Source organism: Nuphar pumila, chromosome 6, assembly GCF_984573655.1.
Source record: "Nuphar pumila chromosome 6, dmNupPumi1.hap1.1, whole genome shotgun sequence".
Taxonomy (NCBI): domain Eukaryota; kingdom Viridiplantae; phylum Streptophyta; class Magnoliopsida; order Nymphaeales; family Nymphaeaceae; genus Nuphar; species Nuphar pumila.
In genome coordinates, this window is record NC_143254.1 from 22,004,930 (window position 1) to 22,026,634 (window position 21,705).

At 36.5% G+C, this 21,705-nt stretch overlaps 1 protein-coding gene across 1 annotated transcript; it reads left to right on the forward strand.

Annotated features, from left to right (window-relative positions):
• The first annotated feature begins 1,343 nt into the window (after positions 1 to 1,343).
• Positions 1,344 to 20,425, forward strand: LOC149834293 (uncharacterized). The gene is made up of 5 exons (XM_090011314.1): positions 1,344 to 1,410; positions 16,010 to 16,921; positions 17,280 to 17,480; positions 17,567 to 17,762; positions 19,974 to 20,425. The coding sequence occupies exons 2-5, from the start codon at positions 16,055 to 16,057 to the stop codon at positions 20,207 to 20,209; spliced, it is 1,500 nt and encodes a 499-aa protein (XP_089867440.1). The 5' UTR covers positions 1,344 to 1,410; positions 16,010 to 16,054; the 3' UTR covers positions 20,210 to 20,425.
• The last annotated feature ends 1,280 nt before the right edge of the window (positions 20,426 to 21,705 follow it).

Below are 21,705 nucleotides of genomic sequence, written 5' to 3' on the forward strand. Positions count from 1 at the left end.
TATGCGAATTTTGTGAAGTACGCAAAAAATGTATGAATCTACCTTTTAATGAGTTTACTGATATATCACATAAAGTTCAGGTCATGTGAAGGGTAAAATGGTCTTAAAAAAGTTAAACATTTGCGAATTTGAACATAAAAAATTGTAGTGCATTTCAAGATACATGTCATTTTTGTCATAGATAATTTTTTCATAAGTATTATTATACAGTAAAACATACTTATATTTTAATTTTGTAACTTTTTGTAATATAAATTAAGTATTCATTGCTTATTTTTAATAACTTAAAAAAACCACCGAATCATTGGCCGATCCGATGCAGAGTCTTGAAAATGCCCACCATGCAAAAAACTGTAAAATGCCCTAGGGAATCAAAGACCATAAAGGTTCTTATTAGCCTTTTCCGGTGCTGTCCAGACAAATACAATCCATCAATACTCATCCTCAATCAGGGGTTCGGATGGTCTAGACAGAGGGTCCGTCCAGTAAATCCTGGCACGCCATTTTGGCCCAAATATTTAAGAGCTCAAGACCAAGAATAGGCAGCACACAGTGCTCTTAAAGACTTAGCCCAGGTCTTGATTATTAGCCCTAAGGTGGCTCCCACAAGCCAGACCCAGACTGGGCACAGTCTGGATTGCTTCATCCCCAAGTACTATGTATGCAAATGGGTTGGAGTTCTGATTGTTGGATCGTAAAACATGTGTCCAAACTTGGGATAGATTTGGAACCAGTTTGGTTGAGTCTAGTCCGAATTAGGTAATACCAGGTGGTCGGATCCGAATCTAACCTGATCCGTTCTGCATTATTCACCCATGGAGCGCATAATCGCAGATCTCATTGGAGGAACTTATAAAAAAATATAAATAAAACATATTAAAAAATAAAAATTCTGAGGTTTTTTCACAATGAATATCTGCTAAAATAGTAAAATATCACGATATTTGTCACAGTTTGAAAACGGCAATTTCCAGCGATTTTCGCGGCCCTTGAATTTCTCATGACCATATCGCTAGAAATTCAAAATATCGTCCAAATTTGTGACTGTGGTAGAGACTCGTACTATCAGAGATTCGGAGTTCCAGATCCAAATCACGCCTATCAGATATTCTGGAACTCCATTATAAGATCGGAGTCAGATATGCATCCGAAACCAAATCCCACTTACACAAGTTGAATACTGTTTCAGTTATGCATGATCCGACCCGTTTTCATCCCTGGGTAGACCCAGGACTGGACCCGATAAGTATTCTCATCATCGAGTCTGGATCCGGATGTAATTCCGGTTCAGGTTCGTACTCGACCCATTTAAATGGCCTTGTTTTCTTCTTCTTCCCGCAATCGCTTTCTTATTGTCATCCGATTTCCCGCAGAGCAATCCAATCTTCCCCCGGAGATATATCTCAAAAGGTTCGTTTTACCCTCTTTTTTTTCTCTTTAATTTTCGAAATTATTCCTTTTTTTATTCCATCGGAAATTCTCTGTTCGATCTCGCTCTTCGTCTTAATTCGTTTTCTCATAGCTCGTTAATCCACGACAATTAGAGGGTCTCTTTGCTTCGATTGATGGTTGTTTCATGAACCCTAAACCCATGAATGATGGTGATGGCACAATTAATTCCCTTATGAATTGACAGAAGCGTGTTAATTGATGTAATTTTTGGGAAATTTGTTTGTTTTTTATCTTTATTGTTGTGTTATTTTCTGGGATTTGCGCAATTAAAGATATCAGGGTTTTTCTTTTTCCTATGCTTATGGTCATGGTTATTCGTGAATCCTGGAATCGAGATGGACGCTCGCGCTGTTTCTCTGGTTTAGGAGAAGTTTTTCAGGTTCTTTGGGGGAAAATTGGTGTGTATGTGTTCTTTCTGGCTTACCGTCTTCGGTGATTTCCTGTGTTTTTTCAAAGACTCATCCAAATAAGAATTAGAGTTTTCAGGGTTTTATTTCTTTGAGCGCACTCGTGAAACCTCGAATAGGAAAGTGATGCAATTGAATTGTTGGAGCTCAAGAGCAATTCTTTTTTTCTCCTTCTTGGTCTTTTTTCGCTTTTCCTTTAATTCTAGTTTTCTTTGGGAAAGGAAGGTTTTTAAGATAATGAAGTAAGCAACGGAAATCTTGAAGACTTCTGTTAACAGTTTGATTTTTCTTATTCTTTTTACCAAGGTTACTGCGCTAGATCAACTTACCTAGGCAACCTTATGGTAGGGTGTAGAGGATAAGAGCTTCTTATCTTGAACGTGGGTCGAGTTAAAGTTGGTTCTAAGATAGCATAGATACATTTTGAGAGAAGAGTGTCCTAGTTTTAGGTCTTGCTGTTTTAAGTAAACTTTGGCTCAGAAAAGTCAAAGCAATGTGGGCTAGAATAAGCAAACTAGAGGAAGGGTTGCAGGAGCACATCAAAGTACTTCGTGGGATGCGAGAGACACCTGCAGCCACGAGCATGCAATACAAGAAACTAGCAACCTCAATGGCTAGAGAGAGATCAGATCATTGAATGAGTCAGAGGTGCCTAATAGAGGGCTGGGTGGCATTGGACTGATTCAAGCATGATATACTAGATTTGATTTTTGAAAGTTTGGAAGATAATATCTAACTAATTGGATCTATTGTGCTGAGCAATTTTTTAGGCTTCAAAATATACCTGAGAACAAAAGGGCCTATTTACATCATATCAGTTTGAAGAAGAGGCTGTCCAACAGTTCTAGTGATTTGTGCATATACAAAATGAGATACCTTGATGAATTTGACCAAGGCAGTGTGTTTTTGTTTGGTCCCCCATTGAATATGAGAAATTTGATGCTGCCAAAGATTCAAGAAATTGGATCAGTGGAGATTACCAATCCTAATTCGAAAAGCCTGCCAACCAAGTAGAATGCTAGACTAAGAAGACGCTCATCGACTGATTTTTGAATATATATATATATATATATATATATATATTGTAACCGAAATACCTAGAAAGAGTATTTTGGTCTTTTCACTGTAATAGGCGTCACCCCATTAGGAACGGACAACCCTTTTTCACCTTTTTACTTTTTGTTTTTTATAAATTTTGGTTTTTTACTGTTGGGCCATCTCCAATATAGCTGCTGGAGCTGCTCCCAACAGTCATAAATATGACCATTGGGAGCAGCCCAACAGCCATATTGGCTGCCCCCTTTAGCCTCTTGTATTATAAATAGGCCTCATGGCCTTGTATTATTTCATCTCTTTTTCAAGAGAGTTTTCTATGCGATATACTTTCTCATTTGACCCTTGTGTGGGTGGTGTGATTATTCAATCAAGTGTTCTCACTTAATTGATGTGTGCGTTCTTGCATATTCATTGGATTCGATCCACTTCATTACATTATATCAAAGCTTGGGTGTTTCAAAAGCCATTTTTAGAGAAGATCGTGACAATATCAAGAGGATGATCGTGAGCTTGGCAAAATACAACAAATCACGAATTGTTGCATCGGGAAGCGAACCACTTCGGAAAAAGTCTTGTATTTTCTTCCTCTTTCTCTCTTTCTTTTTCTTTCTCTCTCTATCCACTTGTTGTAAATGGAGAATGAGAAGGAGGTAATAGTCCACATTCCTATACGCCTAAATGACACAAACTATGTGACGTGGGCATCTATAGTAAAACATAAAATATGAGAAAAGAGACTTTGGGGATTGGTTGACGGCACCAAAAAAGAGCCTAAACTCATTCTTACAAAAATCGAGAATAGAAAAGAAGTTGCGCTTCAAGGAGAGAAAATGGCTAAAGCCGTTTTCGACTATGAGAAAAGATGGAAGGAAAGGAGGATGAGTCATTCCAAAATTATTGGATGGCTCATCAATAGTGTGGACATCCACAAGTGTTCTAGTTTGGCGAAGTTTGACTTCGCTAGTGATGCATGAAAATACCTTAAAGACATGTATAGTCTTAAGAATATCGCATATATATGTAACGTCCAAAATAAAGTAAGGACCATGACTCAAGAAGAGATGAGCATAAGGGAATACTACAATGCTCTCTCTCTCCTTTGGGATGAATTGGCTCTTCTTGAACTAAAGTAGCATTGCCCACAAGATGTTAAACTCTGTGAAAATCAAATCAAAGCGAAACATTTCTATCAATTCATAAATGGGCTTAGGCCTAAATTTGAATAAACTAAATTTGCTCTTCTTCATAGAGGAGGGGTCCCTTCCATAGTTGAAACTCTTGAAGAATTAACGATGAAAGAAAATAGATTGAAAAAACCATCCATTTCTAAAGATGAAGAATTCGTGCTTGCTATGTCAAAGCCTAAAAATCATACTAAGAGCTATAAACCACCTTATTTTTTAAGAAATGAGAATGGTAGAAATCCGAACAACTATGAAAAGAGAGGTGATCATGATTTTAAAGGGGGTGAAAAAATTATTTGTTATCATTGTTATGAACTGGGACACATCAAATTTTTTTGTCCCAAAAGAAAGATGGAGGATCATAAAGAAGACAATAAAGTGACTTCGGTTGAAAGGAGTGAAATGAACGACTCTAAATGCATCAACTCGCTCTCTTTAGCTCAACTAATGGAGGTACTATAACCTATGCTTAAAGCTCAATCTACTTCTTATTCAGGAGCAGCCATATCTACAAGTGACAACCATGGTAAGACCTCTTGGATCCTTGACTCCGGTGCTTCATTTCATATGACCCCTAATGAGTCCATATTGACCGAAAGCAAGTTTAATCCAAATGATTCTTGTGTTTTAACTGCCGATGACACATCTTTGAAAATTAAAAGTTTTGGTATTTATCAAAAAACATCTATCTTTCATATACCAAACATTAGAATAGTACCAAAATTAAATTTAAATCTTTTATCAGTTTCTCAAATTGCAGGTTATAGTTACAAAATAGTTTTTCATCTAATGATTGTCTATTACAGGATCTCCAGTCTGGAAAGCTGATTGGGCGAGGCCGTAGAAGAGGAGATTTCTATGTCATGGACAATTTTGAATTACCAAAACAACTTTTTTGTAATTTTATGAAAAAGAAAGATATAGAAATTTGGCACAAAAGACTAGGACACCCTAGTGTGACAAAATTATAATTGTTTTCATTTCTTTCAAATTGTAAAAAAAAAAAAATTTGTACGTGAAGATTGCATTCTTGGCAAAATGAAGTATTTACCTTTTGGACCGAGACACCTTATAACTAAGAATCTATTTGAATTAGTGCATTCAGATGTATGGGGACCGGCTTCAGTTGTGTCCAAAGGAGGTGTTTGCTATTATGTTGTGTTTATAGATGATTATAGTAGATACTCTTGGATATTCTTTCTAAAATACAAATCGGAAGTATTTGATTGTTTTAAAAAATTTCATAGTTATATAAAGAATCAATTTAAAATCAATATTCAAATCTTTAGAACTGATTTCAGGAGAAAATTTGTGTCAAAAGAGTTTGAAAATTATCTTGACCTAAATATGATTGTTCATAAAAAATTATGTCCATACACTCAACAAAATGGACTTGCCGAAAGGAAACACAGACACATTATTGAGACCATTAGAACACTTCTAGTATCTAAAAATATTCCAATTTTTTTTGGGTTGAAGCCACCCTTACGGTGGTCTATTTGACAAATAGAATGTCTTTAAAAAATATTGAAAATGTCTTCCCTATTGAAAAAATTTATAAAATGTATCCTGATTACAAAAGGTTGAGGGTCTTCGGCTGCAAGTATTTTGTTCTTACCAACAAGAATGATAAACTCTCTCCTAAAGCAATTCCTTGTGTGTTTTTAGGTTATGCCGAAAACAAAAAAGGATATAGGTGTTATGACATTGAAAGAAACAAATTGTATGTTTTTCGAAATGTTATATTCCTTGAAAATGAAAACGATTTTAGCAAAAAAAAAATCCAAGAGAGTTATGATTATTCGTTTCTCTTTGACCTAGTCAATGATAAGTGTGAAAATATTCATGAAAGTGAAGATATGCATGAGGCAAATGAGAATGTGAGAAGGAATCTTGATGATATAGACCTATCTCACAATAATTTACAAACCTATGCCTGACGTACCGAAGGTCACCCACCATGTGCCCTAGAAAGATACTCTCAAAACCAAGAAGAATATTCTTCTAGCCTTAGAAAATCTATAAGAATTTTAAAAGCTCCTAGTAGATTTGTATCATATGATTCCTTTAAATCAAGGTATAGATCATGTTTAATGGCCATTCACTCATATTTTGAACCTCAATCATTCCATGAGGCTAAACATCATCAAGAATATGTTAAGGCCATAAACGATGAGTTAGAAGCATTAGAAAGGGCAAAAACTTGAAAAATCCAAACATTACCTAAAGGAAGAAAAACTATAGGATGCATATGGGTATACAAGGTAAAAACCAAGTACGATTGAACATTAGAAAGATATAAAGCTAGGTTACTGGCCAAAGGATACAATCAAGAATATGAGATAGACTATGATAAGACGTTTGCCCCAGTCGCTCGAATGACCATTGTTAAAACTCTCATTGCTATAACATCGATTAGGAAATGACCTATATTCCAAATGGATATTAAAAATGCTTTTTTAAATGGTAATCTGGATGAAGAGGTGTACATGGATCCTCCACCAGGCTTGACTTTAGCACATGGAAAAACTCTTTGGTTATGTAAGGCCTTATATGGCTTGAAACAAGCCCCCAAAGCTTGATATGATAGGTTTAATAATTTGATGACACAACTTCATTTTAAATCTTGCTTTACTGACATTGCATTGTTTGTTAAGTCTTCTAATGCAAGAATGATGATCCTACTTCTTTACGTAGATGATATGATAATCACAGGAGATGATAAGAAGGGAGTTAACTATATCAAAGATGTGCTTAAAGCCAACTTTGATATGACAGATCTTGGTTTTTTATGATACTTTCTTGGAATAGAACTTGCTTACTCACATCTGTAAGGAAACAACTTTGAATATATTAGGTTCAATAATGAACCAATACACATGCACATGAAGTGTGAATATACCCACTAAAGGGGAAAACACAAACACATAATGTGCTAACACATAAACCCACAAAGGGGCAAAAATGCCTATAAGGCATAAGTTGATATTATTGAAAAGAGGAAGGGTGTAACACCCATTACATGGAGCAAAAGCTCCTCCAAAGGAGTGAATAAATTATAAGGGAGAGACCCCTATTTATAACACAAGAGAGTAGCCACATACGGGGCTCCCAAAGGAGTCGTTGGGAGCCCCCAACGGTCACATTTGTGACTGTTGGGGGCTCCCCAACGACTCTTTGGGGAGCCTCCCTAGGTGGCGCAAACCACAAAAAATGAAAAATAAAAAAGAAAAAGAAAAGTAAAATTACAAACACATTCCAAATGGAATATGCGTAAAAAAGGGGAAATGACTAAACCAGTGGCGGAGCCAAGAGTTTTTCGTTGGGTGGGCAGACTTCGGGTCTCGGGGACAATGCTATGGTCTTGAAGGACGATCCATTTATTCTGATCAATGGCGGAGCCAAAAAAAATTTGTTGAAGTCACAGTCGTTCGTGAAGAGATAAAACTTAAATAAGCCTTTGAATTATATTGAAATTGATTGGTTATCAATGTAAAAAAAATCAGCAATATTTATCACAATATACTCAAATCATTTGAGATCGTTTTGCATACATTCAACTCAAATAAACAGCAAGGAACATTACTCTGCTTTCCAAAAGCAGTTTCTAAAGCTTAAAACGCACAATCCATAACCCAGTTGAATGCAGATTCGAACTCGGGGAGTGACAGACGCTGGTCCAGATTAGGTGGAAGCTTAGGGTGTATGTGATACCACTGCCACGGGAAGACATAAACGTGTCAGCACCACTTGCTGATCGCGGTCCTGGGCGAGTGCTTGCCACCTAAAACAAACTGCATCTAAATGACAACACACCACGTTCGATAATATCCAGAACAGGTCAAGTCCAACACTAACAATTTTTGAATTCCAAGCATGCGTTATTGATCCTCGAACAAATTGCTGGATTAAAAGTAAACATACACTTATTTTCTATTTGTCACACACCAGACAAATTAAAACACACATAGCGGTAGGCATTAGCATACAAGAGTTAAAGTCAGATTCTTTGTTTCTTTACGAAATATCGCTGGAGGCACAATATTTTTTTTTCCGGTTTCAAATTCTGGGGTGGGCGACTGCCCACCCATGCCCACCCCTGGCTCCGCCACTGGACTAAACTACCCCTATGCCTAATAATAGAGAAATATATATTTTATATATATAATTAGGAAGATACATATGCATATATACCATATATGTATATGTATCATCCTTTATATATATAAAATATATATAAGATTACAAAGATTGAATAATACATTTTAACACCCCCCCCTCAAACTTTGCGTGGGGGAACGAAAAGATTGAAGAATGCAAGAGGAAGAATATCAAGGCTTCAAGAGCCTTCAGTCCGAATGCCATTGAAATTTGCAAATGTCTTCCTCCAAAGCCTTTAACGATGAACACCTTTCATGATCTATCCAAGGTACTTCTTTTCCTCTCATCTTCAAGATCCTGTGGAACAAATCAAGAAAAGGTTCAAGTAAAAAATATCTTTGCACTTTAATCAAGTGAAATATTTTAAATAAGATGAATTAACCAAAAATCATATCATATAATTCATCCAAAAGTAATGGTGCAAAAAGATATTCTATGCATAGTAAAAACACAATTATTTTATTTGAAGCACAGGATTTGATGGAACAAGATAATTACTTATGTATGCAAAATGATTTTAGAAAACCAATTTTTCATATTCATATACCATGTTGAAGAGGGAGCAAAAACAAATTACAAGAATGCATAATGCATTCATAAAGTCCAACATTGGACAAACATAACCTCATAACGAGGAATAACATAATGGTCCACAAGGGACACCACAAGAAGCCTACGAAGAGGCATAAGTTGCACATAATTTATTAAATGAGGGTCAAAAGGCCATAATGAGCATATGCATATAATATCATGAAATGAATCAACACCTAAAAGAGTCATTAATGATCATGCTCCAATCATACTTTAGTCAAGTAATATTATATGAACCGATAAGATAGAAAGACAAGTGTTATTGATTTTAGCAAGTCCTTTGAAAGCGATTTCAAGAGGGAAATGCTCAAAAGAGTGTATAAAACACAAGAGTTCAAAAGATTTTAAGTCCACTTAAGAGGCAAAATAATGAGAGTTATTTGAGTATCAAATATAAAAGGTGACCAAAAAACTCATTTTGCATATCAAATATAAAAGGTGACCAAAAAATCAATTTGATTTTAAAATATGCATATTAATGATATGATTCACTTGTATCTTTAAAAGACAAAATATGAATGAAATTTCACAAATTTCAACAATAATTCATCAATTAGAAGCAACTACCTCATTAGTCCTCCAAAACCCACAAATCAAGTGTGTAAGCTACTAGATCAAGAACATAAATATAATGTCATTAAAGGTCAAGGACACACACAACGGTGTGTAAAAGAACCTCTTGTCTACATGTAATAATACTTGAAATGAGTGCATCAACGATAAGAACAAGATAATGCACGCCAACATGGATCAAAAACATCTCTTGTCTACGTAAAAATACACTCAAGACCAAGTATGTTCAGCTACTAGAACAAGAGTATCAAGCCAACCATGGGCTAAAACACAATACATCTCTTGTCTACATAAAATGACACTTGAAATGAGTGAAAGAAGCCAACCATGGGCATACATTTCAGCGACTAGAACAAGGACACAAATGCCAACATGGACTAAAATCACACACCATGGTGTGAATCAACGTGCCTTGTCTACATATAATAACACTCAAGACAAGTGTGTTCAGCTACTAGACCAAGAGAACAAAGCCAACAAAGGGCTACCAACACACGATGGTGTAATAATATGTCTTGTCTACATATGATGACACTTAGATAAGAGGTATAAGAGGAAAAGACTTTTGAGGCAATAAAACTTGTAATGACAAACATATAAATAAAACCTTGGACAATATTTTGAAAATAAATATGTGCACATACGCACAATAAGAACACTTGGAACACTTGTGCACAAAAGCACAAAACACTAAATCACAAATGTGCAAATGCACTCATAAGATTCATAAGCAATAAAAGGTTGGGCAATAATCCCCAACACCCTTGAATTAAATATACCTTAAAACATTTAAGGTTTCAAAACACCATATATCCATCACATTTATATATAAATAAGAGCATTCATAAGATCAATGGCCAAAAGAAAACGAGTGACACTCATAATTAGAGATCATATAACAAATCATTCTAGAGTCCCAAGGTGCCCATAACTCACCTCAACAACCATCTTTAATATGGTAATTGGACAATCTAAAATGACATAACACAAGGTGCCCTTAACTCACCTGGACAATCATCTCTAATATAACAATAAGGTCATACAAAAAGGATTGATGCATCATATAACTTGTGATGGATAAAAATAAATGTCATAAAAAGGCAATGAACACTTAGGGAAATCATTTTCCAAATATGTGATTTTACAAAGAGGGCTGATTCAAAGGTCCAACATAATTAATCACAACAATATGCCTTATAATAATTTTGCATAAATACGAAATTATGTTCAATCATGATCATTATCAAAAGACTTAATAAACACAACATGAAATATTTAAGCAATGTCATGTGTGAGGACGGATTTGGAATAATCCAAGAATCAAATCAAGCTTTTATAAATTGCAATTATATGCATACCAAGATGTAGAATGACAATAATCTTAAATGAGCAAATTTAAGGCAACATGTAACAAGATATTGCAGAAGCACTTATAATGATAAAAGAAACATTCTCACAAGTCCACTAAGGGACAAAACAAGCCCTAAGGAAGGCAATATATATCATCTCTTTATTGAAAAGAGAGTACCATGTGAAAATGTCTATGAATAGACAATACACATACAAGCATGAATACTTTATAAAAGAAGTGTACGAAGACACTCTCACAACACTTGAACAAAATACGTAAAAAGCATAATAATAGCAAACATGCAATAATGCATGTATTTTATAAAAGAAGCAAATGCTTGAGTCTCTCAAGCTTTCATAAAGATGGTAATATTTAAAAAGTCTCATAAAAAACCAATATTAAAAAGAAGCTTATAACAATCATGAAATCTTCTCAAAGAGTATATACTCATAAGATGATTCACAAGGATCAAAAGGCCTCTCAAAGAGAGATCCAACAAACAAAATTCTCAAATGAGGGTACATACGAAAGGAAGAGGGAAAACTTTATTAAAGTGGAGAAAATCCCAAAGAGAATACTAGGATTGCGTTATGGCATAAATCTATAAACAAAAATTCATAATATTATATGACTTAATAGATTATAACCAATGGCATGAATATGTTTTAAATAAACACAACATGAAATATTTAAAACATATGTAATAAGTATGCAACATTAATGAAGACCATAAATCTTATAATAAAACATATTCTTGAAATTGAATTGAAGAATGAAAAGAGAATAACCATATTTTATGAGATCATTTTTAAAACTTAATTCAACCGATATTATAAAAATGCCTTCTTAATCAAACATTGCTCGTATGAAAAAGAACTCATTAGATAGGAAAATAAAACATCATTTTTCAAAGACACATGTTATTATGACAAAACCTCATATAGGACATTTTAGAGGGTAAACACATACCTTTAATATGAAATAATTATGATGAGAGTATGTAAGCAATGCTACATCTCTCACAAACATTTTACTTCTAACATAATTTTCTTTAAAAAACTTATTTTTCAAGAAAGAACATACGAAAGAAAATAATATAAAAAGTTCAATGGAATTGTTAAGAATCCAAACTCATAATGACATGGAGAACACATATGCAAAAACATATCTAATTCTTTATAATGCTCAATATTTAAAGAAATATAATGCATACCAAATATTTTAAGAAGCAAAAGAGAGAAACACATATGCAAAAACATATCTAATTCTTCATAATGCATAATACTTAAAGAAATATAATGCATACCAAATAATTTTAAGAAGCAAAAGAGAGAAACGAGAACTTCACCATTCTTCTTTAAAATTTCTTGAATAGCACGCTTCCCAATGCAACAATGAGCAACTCGATCCCAACCTTGCTCTGATACCATGTAAGGAAACAACTTTGAATATATTAGGTTCAATAATGAACCAATACACATGCACATGAAGTGCGAATATACCCACTAAAGGGGAAAACACAAGCACATAATGTGCTAACACATAAACCCACAAAGGGGCAAAAATGCTATAAGGCATAAGTTGATATTATTGAAAAGAGGAAGGGTGTAACACCCATTACATGGAGCAAAAGCTCCTCCAAAGGAGTGAATAAATTACAAGGGGGAGACCCCTATTTATAACACAAAAGAGGAGCCACATAGGGGGCTCCCAAAGGAGTCGTTGGGAGCCCCCAACGACTCTTTGGGGAGCCTCCCTAGGTGGCGCAAACCACAAAAAATGAAAAATAAAAAAGAAAAAGAAAAGTAAAATTACAAACACATTCCAAATGGAATATGCGTAAAAAAGGAGAAATGACTAAACTACCCCTATGCCTAATAATAGAGAAATATATATTTTATATATATATAATTAGGAAGATACATATGCATATATACCATATATGTATATGTATCATCCTTTATATATATAAAATATATATAAGATTACAAAGATTGAATGATACATTTTAACATCATGGTTATTTTTTATCACAGACTAAATACGCAGCGGAGAACATCGAAAGATCAGGACTCTCAGATGAAAAAATGGTCGATACTTCGGAAGTCATAAATGCCAAAATGAAGAAAGATGATGGAGAACCCTTACATGATCCAACGCTCTACAGACAAATGATTGGGGCTTTGTCTTATCTTCCTATTACCCGTCCTGATATATCTCATGCTATTTATTATGCTAGTCAATTTCAGCATGCTCTCGCTACACTGCATATGAGCGTTGTAATGAGAATTGTTAGATATATTAAAAAATCTATTAATCTTGGCTTGCTTTTATCATCCTCCTCACTAAAAGTTATTGCATATTCTGATTCTGATTGGGGGGGATGTCAATGATAGATGCTCAACCACTCGTTTATATGTATTTGTAAGTGACTCTAATTTCATGGTGATGCAAAAAGCAACAGAATGTGTCACTCTCCTCCACTGAAGCTGAGTATCGTGCTATGGCGACAACTACGTTTGAGTTAGTATGTCTAAGAAAACTTCTCGAAGACTTGGGGGTTCATATTGCTGAACCTTTAAGATTATGTTGTGACAACAAGAGTGTTGTATACATTGCAAGCAATCATACATTTCATGAGAGGACGAAACACATTGAGATGGATTGCCACTACGTTCATAAAGAATTCCTGAGAAAGACCGTCACATTGCCCTATGTTCCGTCTGAATATCAATTAGCAGACTTCTTCACCAAAGCGCTTCCGTCTCCAAGATTTCACTTCTTACTTGGCAAACTCTCGATTGTTCTGCCATGAGTTTGAGGGGGAGTGTTAATATATATATATATATATATATATATATATATATATATATATATATATATATATATATTGTAACCAAAATACCCAGCAAGGGTATTTCAATCTTTTCACTATAATAGGTGTCAACCCATTAGGGGCTGACAACTCTTTTTCACCTTTTTACTTTTTGTTTTTTCTAATTTTTGGTTTTTTACTGTTGGGCCAGCTCCAATATAGCTGTTGGAGCTGCTCCCAACAGTCATAAATATGACCGTTGGGAGCAGCCCAACAGCCATATTGGCTGCTCCCTTTAGCCTCTTGTATTATAAATAGGCCTCATGGCCTTTGTATTATTTCATCTCTTTTTCAAAAGAGTTTTCTATGCAATATACTTTCTCATTTGACCCTTGTGTGGGTGGTATGATTATTCAATCAAGTGTTCTCACCATGGTTGCCAGTTGAGGAAGCGGGAGCGGGAAGCGATACGGGAAGCGGGAGCGGGAAGCGAGGCACTTTCAAAATTTTAGGAAGCGGGGAAGCGTGGGACCACTTAGGAGCGATTCGGGAAGCGTCTCGGAAGCGACCTAGGAAGCGTCTCGGAAGCGACCCAGGAAGCGTCTCGGAAGCGAGGGGGAAGCGAAAAAAATAAAAATAAAAAATAAAAAATACAAAAAATTTGAAAAAACAGGGGAAGCGAGGGGGAAGCGTGGGGGAAGCGAGGGGGAAGCATGGGGGAAGCGCGCTTCCCATTAAAGGGAAGCGCGTCCCCCATTAAAGGGAAACGCGTCCCCCATTAAAGGGAAGCGCGCTTCCCAAAAAAGGGGGACGCTTCCCCCCACGCTTCGGAAGCGCGACGTTTCGCGCTTCCGAAGCGCGCTTCCCCTTTTAGCTAGGCGCTTCCGGTAACTCTGGTTCTCACTTAATTGAGGTGTGTGTTCTTGCATATTCATCGGACTCTATCCACTTCATTACAGGAAGTGCACATGCAAGAAGGGAAACTTTGATGTCTTCAACATAATGGTAAGGGGTCATCTATTATAGAATAATCTACAATGTTGGAAGAGGAACCAACTCTCATCAAACAATTGGCATGCCAGAAATGAAAGAACATAGAGACAAGGGCTTTTATTATAATTGCCATGAAAATTTTGATCCAAAACATCCCTGTAAATCTCAGGATATTTTTTTTGACAGTATCAAAGATGATCCCATAGCTATGTCACAGGGACTCTCCAACTAGGTGTCGCACCCGCACCCGATGCGGTCAACCTGACCCTGGGTGCAGTCAACGCACCCAAGGTCATTTATGTCCAACTTTTGGACTTTATATATATATATATATATATATATATATATATATATATATATATATATATATATATATATATATATATATATATATATATATATATATATATATATATATATTTGCCGCACCCCCGCACCCAAGTTTTTTGAAAGTGCCACACCCGCACCCATGTGACATAGTCCCATAGGAATGTTTCTGGATTCAGAACACTGAGGAAAAGGTCCGTTTGAAGGGGGTTGGGATGTTAGTTTTCATGGACTGCTATGCTAGATCAACTTACCCCTCAGGAATCATATGCTAGGATATAGAGGATAAGAGCTGATTACCTAAAATCTAGGATTGAGATAAAGTTGATTCTAAGGTAGGATAGAAACATTTTGAAGTGTGCCCTTTATTTTAGGTCGTTTTGCTTTAAATATGTAGATGCCATATGGCTTAGGTGTGCAGGAATTAGTATTGTTTTAGCTTTATTTCAGGACTCCATCAGATTCTTTAAGATGTGTCTTGCTGATTATGACAAGCAAAATTGGTTGACATATTTAATGTTTCATGAAGAATTTGGGTGTGTTTGTATAGACTGTTTATCATACATATCACTACTTTTTTTTAAAAAATTTGTTTGTTTGTTTCTTAAGTGTCCTTTTCATTTCTTTCATTAATGGGATTATGAAAATTGGTGTGGAATTTTAACGGAATTATTATCATTGGAAATCATTAATCTCTTGTCTCTGTTTAATCTGGATAGTCTCTTGGTTGAGGAGTCAACTATCATATCTCTAGGTAACTATTTTCATTGTGGGTTCTGAGAACCTGTTAACATTCAGTGGTCATGTAGCAGTTTGCCCTGATGCTGATTTTTGCAGGGTCTCAGAGTAGGCTTCTCGTGCTTGATGTCTGGATATTGGCCATTGTGCTATCCTTCACAAACAAAATTTTTCATTGCATCCAAACATTCTTAATACAATGATCTTTCCATCACAAACATCGAGATTGACCTCGCAAACGTAACTTTATTAACAAAGTTCTCTTGCTGTTGGATTCTATCGTTTGTGTTAGTGTAAAAATTGTGCTTATGAATTGTCTGCTTATACTAAGCTGTTATAATGTAGTAACTATTTTGTCCAGGAATCTGATCCTTTGCTGTTTGTTTTGCGGCTTGGCATCGAACTCATGACACCATCAGATGGACAAGTTTCACATTCTCAGCTAAGTTCTCTGGATAATGAAGACAGAGGATTTCATTACATCAAGAGTGGATGTGGACCTGTTTTTAGTCCAACCACAGAAGATAGCAATTCCTGTAGCCGAACATTGTATTCACTCAAAGAGGAATACCCTTACCACTTCAACCCAGATCCTGATTTTCTTGATGAAGAATCCTATTTAAGTGAGGATCCTGGGAATTCTTTGCAATCCAACCTACAGCCGGAAGTGAATTTGATAAATGTGTTGAGTGGGATGTTTGCTATTCTTATGGGTAAGAATAAGGATCGCGGTTGTGTGGGTCATAATCAACATGGTAGTTCAAATGTATCTTTTCTAGGATCTGGGAAGAATGGTGATAGCTTTCTACACTCTTCAGTTTACATGCCAAGTGCACCTCCACTTGTGCTTGATCCAGATGGGAATGTCTATCTTGCCTATCGGGAGATTCTACAAGCAGAACCGCCAGAGTGGCTTCCGGATAGTTCAGCAACTGCTTGCATGCAGTGCAATGCTCCCTTCACTCCCTTAACTCGTGGTAGACACCATTGTAGATTTTGTGGAGCCATATTTTGTAGAACATGTACAAAAGGAAGATGTTTATTACCTGTTAAATTCAGAGAAAGAAAACCTCAGAGGGTTTGTGACACCTGCTATGAAAGGTTGGATCCAGTTCAAGGAGTCCTGATCAACACAATTAGCAATGCTGTTCAGACAGCGAAACATGATGTCATGGACTGGACTTGTACGAGGGGATGGTTAAACATGCCTGTGGGTCTATCCATGGAACAAGAAATATATAAGGCAGCTAATACTCTGAGAAGTTACTGTCAGGTGAGTCCTCCTTCCTTGCCTACTAAATCACTACCCCTCTGTTGACTTTGTGGAATCCTTGAACCTTGTCGAACCTGCAATAGTCACATAGAAACCAACTTGTCAGTTAGAATCTAAAGTCAAACAGACTGTCTTGTACGGACCAGATTGGTACCCGGCAAAACAAGGACTAAGTATGACCTAGAGCAGGTTAGTTCAGGAAGTGGCTTTGATTTAGGGATCTCCATCTCCTAAATTGGTTCTTTCCTTGTAGTTTTGAACCTTTCTAATCTTTTATTAGTCATAGATGAATGTGAGTTCTTGGATATATCTTCCATCATTTACATTTCTGATCTGTTTTGCAAATTTGAGTGTCCAGGCAGCACGGTTAAATCCAGAGAAATCAATACCTTCTGCTGTCCTTAAAGGAGCTAAAGGGCTGGCTGTTATAACAGTTGCAAAAGCTGGCATGCTTCTTACTTACAAGCTTGGTACTGGTTTGGTTGTTGCTCGAAGGTCAGATGGATCTTGGTCAGCACCATCTGCAATACTTTCTCTGGGATTAGGCTGGGGAGCACAGGTGAAACCTTTAAAGGCATCTTGGTTACATTTCTCATTTTGAAGGAACTGAAATGATTGCTTCCTGTGACGTCTGTTGTGGAACAGGTTGGGGGTGAGCTAACAGACTTTATTATTGTGCTCCATGGTTCAAAAGCTGTGAAAACATTCAGCAGCCACATGCATTTTTCTTTGGGTGGTGGTGTGAGTGTTGCAGCTGGACCTATTGGGAGAGTGTTAGAAGCAGATCTTCGAGCTGGGGATCGAGGATCTGGCATGTGTTATACTTACAGTTGCAGCAAAGGTATGTCCCTGGATTTTCTATTTTGACATATTTTTAGTTTCATTGAAGTACTTATCTTACAAACATACTGTTATTTCTGCTGTTATTTTTATGTAAGGGTATTGCTCTTGGTCTCACTGTGCTTCGAACAATTGCAAATAATTAGAGATGTACTTTTGATGTATACTACCCTAAGTGGCTTGGTCAATGGTGCCGCCTGCTGCTGGAGTGCAGATTACTTTATGAGTAACTATATGATACACAGGGATATCCTGGATGCTCACCACTCATGAAGTAAATTATGAGATGGTTGCCCATGGATCTGCCTGCAAGAGGATTGTGATCCTTCATCTGCTAAACAGTGCCAGAGTCTGGTGTGAGGAACTGCGGACAGTTAGTGACATATTTGTATCACCTTAGGAACGTGGAAGTCAAGTTCAAATAGTAGGTTATTTTTTGTCTCCTTGGTTTATTGTGCACCAGTTTAATATGGTTCTTGTACTATCCACTCAGCTTTATTTGAAATTATGATCCATTCATTATTCATATAATATTAGGAACCATTGGATGACTGGCTGTAGGTTTCTTCTGTAGTTCCAGCACCCAGAGGAGTTGCATTTAAAGAAGATATAGCATCATGCGAATTGATGCTTCTCAGGACATGGTAAATATCTCAGAAGTTCAGCATTAGGAACCAACTAATTGTTTCAGGACATTATAAACATCTCAGCAGTGCAGTGTTACAGAACGACTAATTGTTTCAGCTTTTTTTTTATCTCGTGAACGCTACCTACCTACCTACCTACCTACCTACCTACCTACCTACCTACCTATATATATATATATATATATATAAACAGTGGCTACTAATGAAGGTAAGGAACTAATGAGTAGAAATCACTCTTTTCTTAAAAAAATTCTAATTTTTTGTAGATCAAATGTTACGGATGTGATCTACATGGTTTGTTTAGTAGGAAACTTGTTTTGAATCATGTGATTATGACAAGTAATTAGGTTTTTAAAGGGGTTCAAAATTCAACGGCCTACAATGTGCCAAAATTTCATAACTCAAAAGATCACATTTTTACATCAGAAAAGCATGATCCAAGGTTTAATCCTTAGCAAACAAACCATGTTGAACACATCTATGCGGTTAGATTGAGTCGATATAGCTTGCACCTATGATTTCTATCTCATTAGTAGCAAATATTTCCCCTATATATATAGTTTAGTACTCGAAAAGATTCCAAGAAGAACAAGAATGAACCTTCTCTTCCTAGCATGCTTCTCTCCCCTAGTCTACATCTACCTGCTCACTTTGCTTTGTTGTACTGTAGAACATCTAGAAACTTACTCTTGTCCTCCTTCCATGACGTGTGAATGATGCCCAGTAGTTGAGATAGGCCCTCAGAGGAGGAAGAAGAAATGCAGTCTTGCATAGGAACCTTTCTGGACCAGAGGAAGAAGTGTCGTTATAGTAAAGGAAGTTAAGGAACTCAAGAGTGTTGCATATGAACCTTTCTGGATCACCTTTTGTGTAATTCAACACCCTGTGTTGGAGACTGTAGTTTCTGAATTTCAATCTTGAGGTCAGTGGTTACTGCTTAACTTTTGTTTTGGGTGGCAGAAAATAGAATTTATAAATACTTGGTAAGTTAAAAAAATGCGGCTTTCATTCCATCTAGAACCAATTGTACATGTTGTGGGTGGCTCACTTATTAATGTTGTAGTTATCCTAATAGGTTGCGTTGACATTCTTTTTTGTGGAGTTCTCTATCAAGAAATAGGAAAATATGGGGACACTCTTACGGTAGTAAGATTGGAGTATCGATGTGACATAGATGTGCAGTTGCATTAGTGCTATGCGGACATTGTGGGCTATATTGAGTTTTGATGGCATTCACTCGACTAACATGGGAAGATTATCCAAATTGATACCACATAGCAAAGAATATATATACGCCTACTCATCTCCAGACCTATCCGATATCCTAACAATCCATCTTTCTTGAACTTTATTGCTAAAGCCTGCCTCAGCCTGGATACACCAAATTCTACTACTGGCGCTTTAATGTGTAGTATGCTCTCTGTTGAAAGTGCAAATTCCTGCAATCTTGGATTGTACATTCTTTTCCAGTGAGAAGTTTAGTGGAGCTTGACTTGTTTCTTTTTGGACTGCTCCTTTCGTAGGTCTTTTTCTCCTGATGGTTGTATTCTGTTTTATGGAAACAGGCGCATTTTTGGGAATTTCACTTGAAGGCAACATTGTTGTGACAAGAATGGACACGAACTTAGAATTCTATGGTGATCCATATCTTACCACAGCTGATATTCTCCTCGGGACCGTTGATCAGCCCAAAGCAGCTGAACCACTATATTCTGCCCTCGGGGACATCTACTCCAAAGTTGATACTGACCTCAATGGCATCTACTCCAAAGTTGGAACTAAGATGTTGGCTTTTTCCTGAGAACTCCTGTACATTGGTTACTACAAGAAAACCAACTTGTGATCATTGCACAGCCTGAACCTAATGGCAAAGACATCACTAGTTCCTGTACAATTCAATTTATGCTGTGTATAATGTTTCAAAAGTGCTGATTTGCTAAGGAGCCAATATGTGTGGCCACTATGTAAAAGTGTATATATGTTTGTGAAGAATAAATGATCAGTGAGTTGATTCCTAGATCACGTCATCTTATTTTCTTTGCATGAGTGTAATCATCCTACTTAGAAAGTTCTGTCTCTGCATAAAGCCTGATATTTGTGCTAGGCAAGTTTTGATGGCCCTTGTCATCTCATGCCGTTCCAATTGATCACTGGGAGCAGTGTGTTCTTGCGTCATGCTAGTCCAAATCAATTGGTTCATCATCATTTGAATGTGTTGGTTAAACCCTCTGTGGATGCAAATGCTCTTCGTATTTTAGGATGTGCTTGGATTTGGAGCTCTCTTCGTATCGCCTGACCTTTCACCTCTACTTTCATGTTTGTATGAACGTGAGAGAAATTTTCTCCTCTGCAGATGAAACCTTTTTCTCTCCACGGTGTCGCTGGCTTTTTCATGTAGGTTTTGTCATGTGAAACTGGTCTGTTTTTCATGTGCGGGAGCTCTCTCTCTCTCTCTCATCCAAAGCACTTCTGACAATTGACTAATATGTTCAAGAGAACTGGACTAATTTCTTTCAAGGATTCCAACTACAAATTGGGCTGCTTGACATGCTGGGATATGGATGCCCTATTTTCCTTGGTTATTTCTATTTTTCCTTTCAGGTAATTTGATGTTTGATTTTTGGTTGCTCCTTACTGTTTGTTTTTAACATGATGAAATCTTACTCTCCAAAATAATATTTTTTTATTGTCAGTAACAACACTTTTTAAAGTTTGCTTAAAATCGTTTCAGAAATAAGTTTGGTGTACAGTGTTGCACAGGCAAATTTAAGTTGCTGGTGATAAAGTGCCTCCACATAGTTGGATATGTAGTGGAAAGTGGGACTGATGTGAAGATTGAATAGCTTAAGACTTATTGTTCTCAATCAAGAGAAATAAAAGGTAACATCCTTCAATGACTTGGTCACTCATATCACAAGCTTATGATTGAAAAACTTCTTTGTTCATGACCGTTACTAAATGTTTACCAAGGCCATATGTGCACATGCGCACACATGCACCCACATGCACCCACAATACTTAAATTTCAAAAGGATGACAAATCAATCACCACCTCACACGTGTGAAATTGTTCTAGAAAAAGATATGAAGCACATCCAAAACAAGCCGCATTGGAAAGGATAATGAGCACCATGAGATCAAGCTACATCAGGATACCTTTCTACCATGCAGTGCAGAGGAAACTTGTACCCTGAAGTCACCTTCAGAAAAGGTTGGAAGGTGATCTTCAAGGAAGGAATAAAGATGAGCTACTTTTATAAGGGAAGCAAGTACCACATTCCCCCAGGCACAAACTCG

What these genes read in the sequence shown, in the direction of transcription:
- LOC149834293 (XM_090011314.1), top strand. Translation starts at nt 16,055, where the DNA reads ATGACACCATCAGATGGACAAGTTTCACATTCTCAGCTAAGTTCTCTG. An exon ending in CTCTGAGAAGTTACTGTCAG is followed by an intron (nt 16,922 to 17,279) that starts GTGAGTCCTCCT and finishes TTGAGTGTCCAG; the next exon opens with GCAGCACGGTTAAATCCAGA. An exon ending in TACTTACAGTTGCAGCAAAG is followed by an intron (nt 17,763 to 19,973) that starts GTATGTCCCTGG and finishes TTATGGAAACAG; the next exon opens with GCGCATTTTTGGGAATTTCA.